Genomic DNA, 14,904 nt, shown 5'->3' on the forward strand with positions numbered 1-14,904 from the left:
AATGTTCTAAATAATACCTCTTCTGTATTAGAAAATCCAGCATACAAAAATATAACTTTGTATCCTTTCAATGTAATGTATATTATAAAACAGTAATCTCACAAAGATACTAATTTAAAAGTGCACTATGCAGTTTCAGATTTGTTGCAATTAGTGTACTAAACTAATTTATTACACACATAATCCTTAGAATGATTGTATCATAAGCATCTTATCAAACCAAAACATCATTTTGAGGCATCAAAATAGTTTTCAATTATTTTCTTTCTCTCTCTGTAGGCTATAGCTGCATTCTTCAATCAATTCGGTCAACTTTGCCATCAAACTCTCGCCTCGCACTGCTTTGTTTGTAATGTTTTTCTGTGTCCATGTGGGCTTTGAGATCGCCAGCACCTTTATTAGACACAGAAACATATGGTCAAGCTTTGCACTCGTTGCACTCCGCTTCCAATTAGTCTCGCCCGGGACGATAAATTGGGAATTTTCTCTGCAGTTCATCTGTAATGTACATTTTCGCGTTTGTATTGTGAGGAGCCAGCGATGCTGGTCGGATCTGTGCTTCCTGCTCTGTTGTGTGTGTCTGTGTGAGCGCGCAGTAGCGCCGCCCACAAAGCACTGAAAGCGAGGCTTCTCTTGGTAATGTCACACGCAACACGTTACCGTAGTATTCGGTGCAACGCGCCAGTCAATTTAACTACATGCATATTTTACACAAACGTTTCTGTGCGCAACATATTTCAGATGTGCGCGGGAGCGTTTTGCCATGTGCGCCCGCGCGCATGGGCGCACCTTAGGGGGAACATTGGTGACTACCATCTCTGCCACAGTGCCCTTGAGCAAGGCACTGAACACCAAAACGGCCCCTGGGGTGCTCCACTGTGGGCAAACCCAATCAATGCATACTGTATGTAATAGATTTAAGAGGAACATTGCCATCAATTGCCCTGTTTCTGAACACATTAGATGCAGAATGAGAACTTCCACACTGACAACCATATGTTGTATCGTATCATATCATATCATATCATATTATATCATCATATCGTATTGTATCGAATTCCTCTTGTTTCTTGGTTTACATACATTGCGTACAGCTTGTGTTATATTACGTTTTATTGTATTTTCTTTTTCTTGTGGCCATCTTGGTCTATATGTAATTTGTCAAGTAATTTGTCAAGTATATTATTATGTACTTATTGTTTATGTGTCTTGTAAGCCTATATGGGCTGGGCATACACCTGTATGTAAGACACGAAAATAAAAAACATCAAATCAAATCAGTATCGTACTGTACTGTATTGTATTGTATTGTATTGTATTGCATTGTATTGCATTACACTGTACTGTACTGTAGTGTATTGTATTGCATTGTATTGTATTGTATTGTATTGTATTGTGTTGCATTTTATTTAATAACTTGGGGTGACAGTGGCTCAGGAGGTAGAGCAGTCGTCTGATAATCTGAAGGTTCCCAGTTAAATTCCAGCCTGATTAAGTGTCCTTGAGCAAGACAGGTTGCGTGAATACTTTCCCTAAGGTGGTTGTCCTTCCGCGTTCGGTTTGCGCGATCTGATTGGCCACTGACCTACGCTATTATGCCCCCCTCGTAGGTAGAGAGTCGGCGCTGCACTCAACCGATTCATTCAACAGGAAGCGATTTGCGAGTACAATACACCAGGGGTTCCCAAACTTTTCAGGCCGGGACCCAGAAAATAAGGCGTCAGAGAGCCGCGGCCCAATGCACATCGTCAGGCTTTTTTTTTTTTTTTTTTTGCCAGGCGACCGATTTTTTAAGCCAAATATCACTTCAATCGTATTAAGTTAGTTCAAGTTAGTTATTCATTTATATGTGCTATTTATGAGAGGGCTAACTTGTTGCAAAATAATAATGATAATAATAAATAACTCATTAAAATACTATTGTTGCTTCGGTTGTTTTCAGCGTTTTATGTGCATAATCTGTTATTTAGTTTGAAATGTTCATTGAAATAAGTAGATTTTTAGTTTTTGTTTATTTATTAAGTTAATATAAAACCATATAGTCACATTTTAGAATACAATAGAATAGAATTTTAGAATACAACTAGAAACACTGTCCTGGCCTGCTTCTAAAATCATCTCGCGGCCCTCCCGTGGCTGCTCGCGGACCACCTTTGGGTCGCGACCCCGACTTTGGGAACCACTGCAATACACCATCACGTCAGAGTGGATAAAGAAATGCTCCAGAAATGAATATGCGTAGGGAAAGGCTTAACGAGTCAGCGTGAGAGTGCACCCACAAAAGCACACACGCATGATATCTGATTTATTAATGCCAAATAATGGACGACGACCGCAATTGGCACTTGAAAAGTGTAAATGATGGATTAGTCAGTAACATTTCATGACAGCTTGTATAGCTCAACTTGTTAGTCCCCTGCCTGTTGACCATATTGTCCTCGGTTCGAGTCTCTTGGATACTTCTTTTTTTTCTGTAACGTTAATTAATTTATCCACTCTGGTTGATAAGATAAGATATTCCTTTATTGATCCCCTTGGGGTAATTCAGGCATCATAGCAGCATGGGGGGGGGGGGGGTACACAGGCAGTGAAAACAACACAAGCAGTGTAAACAAATAAGTCAATAGAATTGACTATCTAACCAACTGAAATATACAGTATCACAGTATTCACATAAGGTGCAGTATGCATAAGGTGGTATTATTGTCCTTTTTGGGACACCAGAGTGGATAGATTATTTAACGTTACAAAAAAAAAAGTAAGCAAGAGATTCAAACCAGGGACCATATGGTCCACAGGCAGGGCACTAAACAGTTGAGCTACACAAGCTGTCATGAATTGTTACTGACTAATCCATCATTTACACTTTTCAAGTGCCAATTGCGGTCGTCGTCCATTATTTGGCATTAATAAATCAGATATCATGCGTGTGTGCTTTTGTGTGTGCGCTCTCGCGCTGACTCGTTAAGCCTTTCCCTACGCATATTCATTTCTGGAGCATTTCTTTATCCACTCTGGCGTGATGGTGTATTCATTGTACTTGCAAATCGCTTCCTGTTGAATGAATCGGTTGAGTGCAGCGCCAACTCTCTACTTACGAGGGGGGCGTAATAGCGTAGGTCAGTGGCCAATCAGATCGCGCAAACCGAACATGGAAGGACAACCACCTTAGGGAAAGTATTCACGCAGACAAGTTGGCACCTTGCATGGTCACCTCTGCTGTCAGTGTGTGAATGTGTGAGTGAATGGGTGAATGTGAGGCATATTATGTTGTAAAGCACATTTGGACAAAAGTGTTAGATAAATGCAGTGCATATAATATAGAATAATAATAATAATGTCTTCCTTAAACAGTAGTGTTATACAAAGGACATGAGTGTCAACAAATTATAATTTTTCCAGAAAACATATCTATTTGCAAAATGTATGTTCATCATGAGCAGATGAACACAGCCCGTTGTCAAAGCTGCTGGAGATTCCTTTAATTTCTCCTTGGCTTGGAGAAGCAACACTTGACAACAGCTGCTCCGTTCACTCGCTTCCTGGATGATTTATTCATATCTAACAAGGAAGAATGGTGGGGGGTGCTCTCTTGTCATCATCTGCCCCAAAAATGTATAATTAATGAAGGTGATGTTTTTAATAATTTGTGTGCGAAAAATGGGAGTGACATCTCCATTAGCAGTGTTGGACTAGTAACGCTGGACAGTAACTGGGCTAGTAACGCTGTACAGTAACAGTGTTACTTTTTCCCAGTAACATGTAGTGTAATGTGAATGTGAATTACTACCTCAATTTCACTACCCCATCAGGAAACAACACAAGATTACATATTACATACATTACCTTTGACCAGAGTTAGCCTGCCACTTGCACACAACGTTTGCTGTTACTCTGGACTTTCTTGTCTCTTTTATATTGCACCTTGTTCTTGTTTTTCTTAATTGTACAATACCTTTTTTCTGTAGTTTTTGTCTATTTTTACTTATTACTGCAGTGTATGTGTTTTTATCATGTAGCCTACCTGTGAAGCACTTTGTTTTGGCTTTAGTCATTTGTAAATGTGCTATAAAAATAAAGATGACTTGACATAGATTTTTTGTCCAAAGATGGCAAGAACATCATTGTTGATCTGCAATCTATCCAAACTGCACTCAAGTCTTGGGTGCTCATTGTAAGAAAGTCCAATGTGAAAAGTGGCAACTCTCACACTCTTAAAGGAACACGCCAACATTTTTGGAAATTAGCTTACAGTCTTCTCCAGAGAGAGACAATAAGATACCAGTTTCCTCTCTGTGCGTTCAGTAGAAAGCTGTCTGGCTGCATGTTAGCCTAGCTTAGCACAATGAATGGAAACGGACATGACTGGTTAGCCTTCGGGAGAGGTGTTAGTTGGACAATGCCTAGGCTAACCGGTCATGTCCGCTTCTATTCATTCTGCTAAGCTAGGCTAACATGCAGCCAGATAGCTTTCTACTGAACGCACAGAGAGGAAACTGGTCTTCTTGTCTCTCTCTGGAGAAGACGGTAAGCTAATTTCCAAAAATGATGGATGAAACAGCACTGATGCGTCTTCTTCACGTGTATTTCAAGGAGGCTGGAAGAATTCTCGATCCTACTGGGTAGAATTAAAGTTTCAGAGTAAATCAGCAGCGCTGTGTAAGAGGAGCCCTATCTTCTCCTACTTTCACTTCCACAAGAATTACAACCTCAAATATCTTGAAACACCTGCTCTCCTACAACAGCACAACAAGAAATTGTTTACTTTACAAGATGTCATCAATCCAAGCCAGCTATGCGTTTGCCTGTAAATAGCCTTTACAGCAAGTGTCTAATGCTTCAGGAAAAAAGTGGCTGCCTGCTCGTCTGCTTTGAAAGCCCCTTGAGGTGTTGCTACCTTACATGATCATTAACACATATGTTGCTACACCTACGTGATCATTAACACATATGTTGCTACCTTTCATTGATCATTAACACATATGTTGCTACCTTACATGATCATTCACACAGATATGTTGCTACCCTACGTGATCATTCACACAGATATGTTGCTACCCTATGTGATCATTCACACAGATATGTTGCTACCCTACGTGATCATTCACACAGATATGTTGCTACCCTACGTGATCATTCACACAGATATGTTGCTACCCTACGTGATCATTCACACAGATATGTTGCTACCCTACGTGATCATTCACAGAGATATGTTGCTACCCTACGTGATCATTCACACAGATATGTTGCTACCCTATGTGATCATTCACACAGATATGTTGCTACCCTACATGATCAGTCACACAGATATGTTGCTACCCTAAATGATCAGTCACACAGATATGTTGCTACCCTACATGATCAGTCACACAGATATGTTGCTACCCTAAATGATCAGTCACACAGATATGTTGCTACCCTACATGATCAATCACAAAAAGGTTACATATCCCTGTAATTGTCAGAAACACTCAAATTTGAGGTAGCATGAGGTATGTTTGAGGTAGTATAAGGTATGTTTGTGGTTGCAAGGGGTAGGCTTGAGGTAAGTTTGAGTTAGGTTTGAGGTAGTATGAGGTATGTTTGAGTTTGAGGTAGCATGAGTTTGGTTTGAGTAAGCATGAGGTAGGTTTGAGGTAGCATGAGTTTGGTTTGAGGTAGCATTCAGTAGGTTTGAGGTATTTTTTTCACCTTTATTTTACCAGGTAGTCACTTGAGATCGAGCAAGACCTGGCCAAAATGGGGTAGCATGAGGAAGGTTTGAGGTCTCACAAGGATGGTTTGAGGTATCATGAGGAAGGTGTGAGGTCTCACAAGGAAGGTTTGAGGTAGTATGAGGTATGTTTGAGGTAGCAGGGGGTAGGTTTGAGGTAGTATGAGGTTTGAGGTAGTATGAGGTATGTTTGCGGTAGCAGGGGGTAGGTGTGAGGTAAGTATGAGGTAGTATGAGGTTTGAGGTAGTATGAAGTAGGTTTGAGGTAGTAGGTATGGGGTAGTATGAGGAGGTTGGTCTACCTGATAGTGGTATCCTTCACATCGCTCACAGTGCCAGCAGCATGGAACTCCCTTCACAACCTTCTTCCTCTCTCCTCCACGACATGGAATACTGCACACTGACAACGGCAGGGACGGGTCACCTGTCCTCCAACGCATGGCTTTGACCTGCAGGAGAGGAGAGGAGAGGAGAGGAGAGGAGAGGAGAGGAGAGGAGAGGAGAGGAGAGGAGAGGAGAGGAGAGGAGAGGAGAGGAGAGGAGAGGAGAGGAGATGAGAGGAGAGGAGAGGAGAGGAGAGGAGAGGAGAGGAGAGGAGAGGAGAGGAGACAAGATGAGGAGAGGAGAGGAGAGGAGAGGAGAGGAGACAAGGAGAGGAGAGGAGAGGAGAGGAGAGGAGAGGATGGGAAGAGAAGAGAAGAGAAGAGAAGAGAAGAGAAGAGAAGAGAAGAGAAGAGAAGAGAAGAGAAGAGAAGAGAAGAGAAGAGAAGAGAAGAGAAGAGAAGAGAAGAGAAGAGAAGATAAGAGAAGATAGAAGAGGGAGGATAAGAGATGAGAAAAGGGATGAGATAAGAGGTAAGAAGAGAAGAGAGGAGAGGAGAGGAGAGAAGGGAGAGGAGTTTTGACTTGTGACAAACAATATTTTAAATCTGAGGTCCCCAGCAAACTCAGTAACGAGTCTCCCACATCATACTGTGCTACGGTCTGACAGACTAGCCTACTTTCATCTGGATTTTAATTGTCTGCTGTAGAAAACACTAAGCGTTTTCATGTCTAAAGAATAATACTGGTATAAACTGGGCAGAATATTAGCCTGGTTTCCCCTACTGGATCAAACAAGGCCAGACCTCTGCCCCAAACCATTCACAATATTTAAAACATCACAGAGTTTTTTTTTGCTTGTATGTTTGACGCTGTATAAACTGGAAATCATCTCTGTTGTAATAATTCAAACGTTGTTTTGGGGGGAAGTATACTATCTACCATAACTACAATATACTATATCTACTAAATATAACTACAGTATACTATCTACCATAACTACAATATACTACTGTATCTACTATATATAACTACACTATACTATCTACCCTATATAACTACAGTATACTATCTACTATATATAACTCCACTATACTATTTACTATATATAACTACAGTATACTATCTACCATATAATTATAACTACAGTATACTATCTACCATATATAACTCCACTATACCATCTACCATATAACTACAGTATACCATCTACCATATATAACTCCAATATACTATATAAAATAAATAACTACAGTATACTATCTACTATAACTACAGTATACTACAGTATAGCTGTAATGAAATATACAGGCATTTCATTATTCCACATCAGGCTTGGGTGTGAAGAAATGGCTAATCTACAGGTGTAATGATATTCTGTTCCTTCCCCCACTGTCAGCGCCCATCTGGGATTGCTTTCGGAGCAGACGCTCCTTGGCTACAACGGTGGTCAATCATTTTTGCCATCAGCGGTGACTGGTCAGTTCAGGACCGTTCACAACTGGACGTGGTCACTCATCCGAACGGCTTGTCAAATGACGCTCGCCGGATGTTTCGTCTTGTAACTCGAGAATGGAATCACGCAATAGGTTGAGCTGCAATTATTGCATGCAATGTGCCATGGAAATACATCTTATTATTATTATTATTATTATTATTATTATTATTATTATTATTATTATTATTATTATTATTATTATTATTATTATTATTATTATTATTATTATTATTATTATTATTATTATTATTATTATTATTATTATTATTATTATTATTATTATTATTATTATTATTATTATTATTATTATTATTATTATTACTATAAAATGTATAACTACAGTATACTATCTACCAATGATATCAGATCAGGCGCTGTGTTCCAGTCTATTTGCCAGACCGTCTCAGCCAGTGGCAGGTTATGTCACCGTGTGTTTAATATACTCAGCCATGCTTCTGTGTATCTTAACTTCATATTGACCCCACTTCCCCTCAGATTACAAATGGTTTATTATGGTTGTGTGTTTTTAAATAATCACTTTTCATTTCTGCTTTGTTTCTGTTGACACTGTAATTGCACATTTTATTGTTGCACTCTGGGCTCTGGGACAAAGTCCAATCATCTCTGGCAGTCAGCACGTAAAGTATCCAATAGTCACCAGAGAGACACAGCATCTGAAGGTTGTGTTACTGTGAGCCGTTTGACTGAGAGCCACTTGATGCTCTCCATGTCCTGTGTAGCTGCAGAAAGCCAGTCCTCAGGGCTGATTAGAGAGATTAACACTAGCACAGCCATGGAGAAACTGCTACTAATTCCCACCAGGAACGGGTCAGATGACCCGCAGCTTATATGAGAAATATGAGAAAAATAAACAGTGTAAACTATATAATTACCTCTGAATATAAAAATATGAGGTTTACCACAATGAAATGTAGGTTTGAGTGACATAAAAAAAAAACACACACACATATATAGGTATTCTTCTTTTAGCTTTATATATATAGGTAGGCCTATATATATATTATAATTTTCTTTCTTTCTTTTTTTTGATGGAAGAGCCACACATTGACAGGCAAAGAGCCACACATATGGCCACCCCTGCGCTAGATGCTCGCAAAGTGCTGTGACTTCCGTCTGTTCCAACGGCCCATATGCCGAATAACGTTCGAATTACATTTTCCTGAAGTCATTTTGAAATTTCAGAAACCGTGCCAGATAAAACAGGTACTTTTAGGAAAAGTCATTGAGTGACAGAGCTGGAGCTCGACCGAGTGACGAGGATGAATTTATTGAAAATGCCTAGGGGTCATTTGACCCCTTGTCGGCTGTGCTAGTGTTACCACACAGGCCATTCTTGTGTGTGTGTGTGTGTGTGTGTGTGTGTGTGTGTGTGTGTGTGTGTGTGTGTGTGTGTGTGTGTGTGTGTGTGTGTGTGTGTGTGTGTGTGTGTGTGTGTGTGTGTGTGTGTGTGTGTGTGTGTGTGTGTGAGTGTGTGTGTGTGTGTGTGTGTGTGTGTGTGTGTGTGTGTGTGTGTGTGTGTGTGTGTGTGTGTGTGCGTGCGTGCGTGCGTGCGTGCGTGCGTGCGTGCGTGCGTGCGTGCGTGCGTGCGTGCGTGTGTGTGTGTGTGTGTGTGTGTGTGTGTGTGTGTGTCGAGATCAAGTCCCCCACACAGACACCAAACATAACACCAACTCATTCAAATGCCACCCACAGACCCTTGAGTTGTAGTTTGGGGTGAAACCATCACGCCTGCAAAAAGAAAATAAATTGTATGTAACAGTATGAAGCACAATCTCAGGAGGCTCATACAGAACCATGTACTATATACCTGTATGTCATGTATGTCCCTTTGCCATAAATGTTATGATTGATTGAGTGTGTGTGTGTGTGTATGCATGCTTGCACGCACGTGTGTGTGTGCACATGTGACAAAAGCAGTAGAGGTGTGAAACTACTCTGTCAGGTACGCCTCCCTGTTCGAGCCCAGCGCTCCACATTGCTTTCAGTTTAGCTGGTCGTCCGCACTAATACACATTGGCAGTATTAGGGGGAGGGAAACTGATGGGTGGGGATCGGGCGTTGTGGACAGCGACTCCTACAGGTCGGTTGGTGCGCCTGCGCAGTAGAATCAGGAAGCGACGGGGGTGGGGCCCCTCCAAAGCCCAGACCCCCGACGCTGAAAGATCGAGCCGCGCAGGTGAAAAGATGCGACTGCTGTTACCTCGAGTATCGGATGGGACTCGTGCTATGTATGACTTAGTCCACATTGCAGCCGGCTTGTGGGAGGCAAGAAACAGCGTTCAAAGACAGGGGAGGGTTGAATTGGACGATACGAAAATTGGGATGGGAGAAAAAATTGAAAATGGGAGAAAAAGTGGATAAAAAAAATAACGTGCGTTAATGGAAAATACCACACCATTACTGTACCAATGACAGACAAATAATCAACAGAAAAGCATTAGGCCTACATTGCAAAATAATATGTCCATGTCTGTGGTGTGTGTCGCACACACACACACACACACAGCGGTGCGCTGGATGGATATAATTCCAACTTGACTTTGCGCCTCCTGGCGGCACAAAACAGAAGCCGCACCCACCCTAATAAAATCATTTGATGAGGGCGTTAACGGGGCGGTAGAGGCCGTTGGAATGGCGGTAGAAGGGATCTTAATTTCCAATGCTGGATCTGTATATGGCCGCAGCTGTGGCCAAAACACATCTTTGATGGATAGGGCACACCATACATTTACATTTAGTCATTTAGCTGATGCTTTTATCCAAAGGAACTTACAAGTTCTGTATGACAAGTCATCAGGAAGGGTACAACTCTATCAGCTCAGTAACAATGTTCATCAAAGTGTTGCGTGTTACAGTGTAGGTTCGTTTATTAGGACAAGTGCATGACAGTAAGGTTAGTTAGGGTTAGGTATTTTTTTAATACAATTTTTATAATTTTTTTATTTCAGATAATGGTTGAAGAAGTGCGTCTTTAGTCGACGGCGAAAGATTGGACGGGTTTCGGCTGTCCTAACTGTGGTGGGAAGTTCATTCCACCATTGTGGGGCAAGGACTGAGAATAGACGGCTTCTCCTTGATGACCCTCCTGAAGCTCGGATAGGAGTAGGTCTGAGGCGGCCAGAAGATGCAGAGCGTAGGGGTCTTGAGGGTGTGTAGTTAGAGACCATTGACCGGAGGTAGGCGGGAGCGGTTCCCTTTGCCGCACGGTATGCTAGGCAGAGGGCCTTGAAGCGGATTCGTGCAGCAATGGGGAGCCAGTGCAGGTCCCTAAGAAGTGGGGTGACATGGGCCGACTTCGGTAGGTTTGAGATCAGGCGGGCCGCTGCGTTCTGAATGAGTTGAAGAGGCTTGGTGGCAGTGGCCGGGAGGCCAACGAGCAGTGCGTTGCAGTAGTCGAGGCGGGAGATGACTGTTGATTGGATGAGGAGTTGGGTGGCTTCTTTTGTCAGGAAGGGGCGGATCCTTCTGACGTTGCTCAGGATGAATCTGCAGGTTCTGGTTGTCGCTGTGATGTTAGCAGAGAAGTTCAACTGGTCGTCGAGGACAACACCAAGGTTCTTGGCAGTCGGGGACGCGGTCACAGCTTCATTCTCGACTGTGATGGAAAGGTTGGTCAGGGGGGAGGATTTGGCCGGCAGGTGGAGCATTCTGTTTTGCTTAGGTTCAGTTTGAGGTGGTTGGTCGTCATCCAGGCGGAGATGTCGGACAGACAAGAGAGGAAGAGTTGAGTATCATCGGCATAACAATGATACGAGAAGCCATGAGACGTGATAATGTTACCCAGTGATTTAGTGTAGAGGGAGAAGAGAAGGGGTCTAGGACCGAGCCCTGGGGGACACCCGTCTGCAAGGGGCGGGTGGCCGACAGGGTCCCTCTCCATGACACTTGGTAGGATCGGTCATTGAGGTATGATGTCCGCCATGTCAGCGCAGAGCCAACCACTCCCATTCCTGCGAGGGCCATGAGGAGGATCTGATGGTTGACTGTGTCGAAGGCTGCAGATAGATCTAGGAGAATCAGGACAGATGAGAGGCCCTTCGCTTTTGCTAAGTGAAGTGCCTCTGTGACCGCAATGAGGGCCGTTTCTGTGCAGTGGCCAGTCCGGAAGCCAGACTGATTAGGGTCTAGGTCGGAGGTCATTCTGTAAGAGATAAGCAGTAAGTTGGTTGGATACAGCACGTTCAAGTGTTTTAGAAAGGAAGGAGAGAAGAGAGACAGGACAATAGTTGCCTATGACGGTGGGGTTCAGGGTTGGTTTTTTTCATGAGAGGCGTGACTCTGGCTTGTTTTAGGGAGGTTGGGACCACCCCCGAGTTGAGTGAGGAGTTGATGGTTGCAGTTAAGAATGGGAGGATGTCCGGTGCTATGGTCTGGAGGAGTGGGGAGGGTAGCTGGTCCAGCTGGCATGTTGTCGGACGGTTCGACGTTACCAGTGTCAGGGTCTCGGCTTCTGTAATGGGAGAGAAGGATGACAGTGTGAAGGATGAGGTTCTCGATTCAGTATTTGGAATGGGTGGGGGTTGGGAGAAGGAGCTGCGGATGTTCTCCACTTTTTTCTCAAAGAAGATCGCAAAGTCTTCGGCAGAGAAAGATGAGGGAGGAGGGGGTGGGGGGGGTGAGGAGGGAGGACATGGTAGCATGCAGTTTGCAAAGATTATTGGCAGAGGCCTCAATCCTATGGTGAAAGAAAGAAGCTTTGGTATTAGTAATGGTTTTGGAGAATGTTAACAAGAGGACCTTGAGAGAGTAATTCACGCCTTCATATCCTCACGCTTAGACTACTGTAACTACCTGTACCTGGGGCTAAATAAATCCACCATAGCCCGTCTACAACTCCCCCAAAACGCTGCCGCTAGACTGCTCACAGGTACCCGGAAGAGAGCTCACATCACCCCTGTACTTGCCTCCCTCCACTGGCTCTCGGTGCGCTTTAGAATAGACTTCAAGGTCCTCTTATTGGTTTATAAAGCCCTAAATGGTAAAGCCCCTGCTTACCTAGCAGACCTCCTCACTCCCTATACCAACGCCAGGGCCCTCAGATCGGCTGATAAGGCTCGTAGGTCTAACTTCAAGTCTAGGGGGGCACGTGCTTTTGCGGTCGCAGCCCCTGACCTCTGGAACAGCATCAAGTCAAGTCATGTCCATTAAATCTGCCCCCTCCATCGAGTCTTTTAAATCAAAACTCAAAACCTACCTATATCGCCTGGCCTTCCCTGACTCACTTTGACTCTTGCCGTACTTGTTGACGTGTTGTTCTGTTTTTCCTTTGTCTATCCGTTGATTTTATTTGATTTTTCTGTTTATTTTATACTTTTCTTTGTACTTAGCTTAGCTATGTGAAGCACTTTGGTTGACAAGCGTCATGTTTAAACGTGCTATACAAATAAATTTGATTGATTGATTGATTGATGCTTCGATGTCAGCAGTGAGGCATGACTTTCTATACTTCCTCTCAGCCACTCTCAGGACCTGTCTTTGTTCTCTCACTGCATCCGTCAGCCATGGACTGGGTGGGGAACGGCGGGCATGTTTCTCAACGAGGGGACATAGCTTGTCGAAGGAGGTTGCAAGGGCTGAGAGGAGGGTGGAGGTCGCCATCTCTGTGGGGAGAGCAGAGAAGGTGTCACTCAAAGGTAGAGATGATAGTATGTCCGAAGAGAGGGTGGAGGGGGATAGGGAGGGCAGGTTGCGTCTGAGTGAGACGGTTTGAGTTTGTGAGAAGGATATGAAGGAATGGTCAGATACATGTAGGGGAGTTACCGTGGTGTTAATGATGCTGGAGTTGCAGGAAAATATGAGATCCAAGGAGTTGCCTGCTTTGTGGGTGGGAGGCATGGCAGTGGGAGTCAGGTCAAACGATTGTAGGAGGGAGACCACTGGGACCGACTGAGATGAGTCAGGCAGGTTGAAGTCGCCCAATAGAAGGAGAGGGGTACCATCTTCCGGTAAGGAGCTTAGAAGCATGTCCAGCTCATTTGTGAAGTGATCGAGCTGACCTGGAGGGCGATAGAGTGTAACAATGGTGAGATTGAAAGGATTAGAGACAGATACTGCATGATATTCGAGAGAGGATAGTGACAGTTCTGGGAGTGGTGTTAAGTTTGTAGCCCATGAAAGAGATGTCATGAGGCCAGTGCCCTGCCCCGCCAAGTCCTCTATGGCCAACTGAGAGGAGCAAAGGGGGCTGCTGGAGGCCAAAAGAGACGCTTTAAGGACTATACCAGGGACCTCCTAAAGTGTGCAAACATCAACATCACGCAGCTTGAAACTCTGGCACTCGACAGATCAGCCTGGCAAGTCACTTGTGCCACTGCAGTTTCCCAAATACACCAAACCAACAAAGACCGAAGATCTGAGAGGTGCACCAGCGGGTGGCTGGCATCCCCCAGGTAGCTGGCTTCGCTTGCACCATCTGCGGACGGGTGTGCGGCTCAAGGATTGGACTCAACGCCCACGAGAAGTGGCACCAGCGGCAGCGGCGCTGAACCCCCCCCCATCCCTGGAGCAAGCGTCATTATCGAAAACAATGGACAGCTAAGAGTGTGTGCGCGTGCATGCGTGCATGTCTGTGGGTGTGTGTGTGTGGTGAAGATTCCACTGAGGCCAAGCTGTGTGGTGGTGGGTGTGTGTCCATGTCAATTAATCAATCCAATCAATTAAGGAAGTGGGTTTACTTAAAGGTCCCATATTGTAATCATTTTCAACAAGTTAATAGAGGCCTTTGAGGTCCCCTAAGCATGTCTTTGAAGTATAAAAAAAAAAAAAAAAAAAAACACTTGGGTGATGCATACTGGCAACCACCAACACCGTGCCCTGGAACTGGGTGTGAACGATCAAACAAAGTTCAGATCAAACTGTCAAACTAGGCTCATATGAGTCACGATACAACTTACCGCTTAAATTACCGCTTAAACTTAAAACTTAAATTTTGCATAAAACGCATGTCCATTGCATTCTGAAAATGCACAAGTCTGGCCTCTTTTGAAAGGAAACAGTGTGAGTGCTACTGTAATAGAGTTACAGAGGTTTGAAAACGTATTTTTTATGAATTTGACTGAATTATTTTGCAAATAGATGCCTGAAAATCTTTTCCAGCTGAGAGGTATGAGCTGGAAAACACAATGGGTCCATAGCCTGAAGTCTTATCTAGTAGGCTACAGGTCCAAAGTTGATAACAATACCACAGAAAATGTGTTTTACACATGTTTTTCTACTGGTATGTATCGGTATGTTTATCCAAAATGGCCATTGGCACCAATGCATTCACACGCAAATGCAGTCGTCTCGTGTATTCTTCTTTTTTCAGCGAAAATAACATATATATCCTCAGAAATATCCCTCACGTTAT

The 14,904-nt window shown here is 43.6% G+C and overlaps 1 protein-coding gene across 1 annotated transcript in view; it reads right to left on the reverse strand.

Annotated features, from left to right (window-relative positions):
* The window catches only part of grm8a (glutamate receptor, metabotropic 8a), a 484,022-nt gene that overhangs the window by 79,505 nt on the left and 389,613 nt on the right, over positions 1-14,904 (reverse strand). Inside the window, exon 7 of the mRNA XM_084330820.1 lies at positions 6,019-6,165. Coding sequence (XP_084186946.1) covers positions 6,019-6,165 — 147 coding nt within the window. The remainder of the gene's footprint in view (positions 1-6,018; positions 6,166-14,904) is intronic.

Source organism: Notolepis coatsorum, assembly GCF_963971535.1.
Source record: "Notolepis coatsorum genome assembly, chromosome: 15".
In the NCBI taxonomy this organism is placed as follows: Eukaryota; Metazoa; Chordata; class Actinopteri; order Aulopiformes; family Paralepididae; genus Notolepis; species Notolepis coatsorum.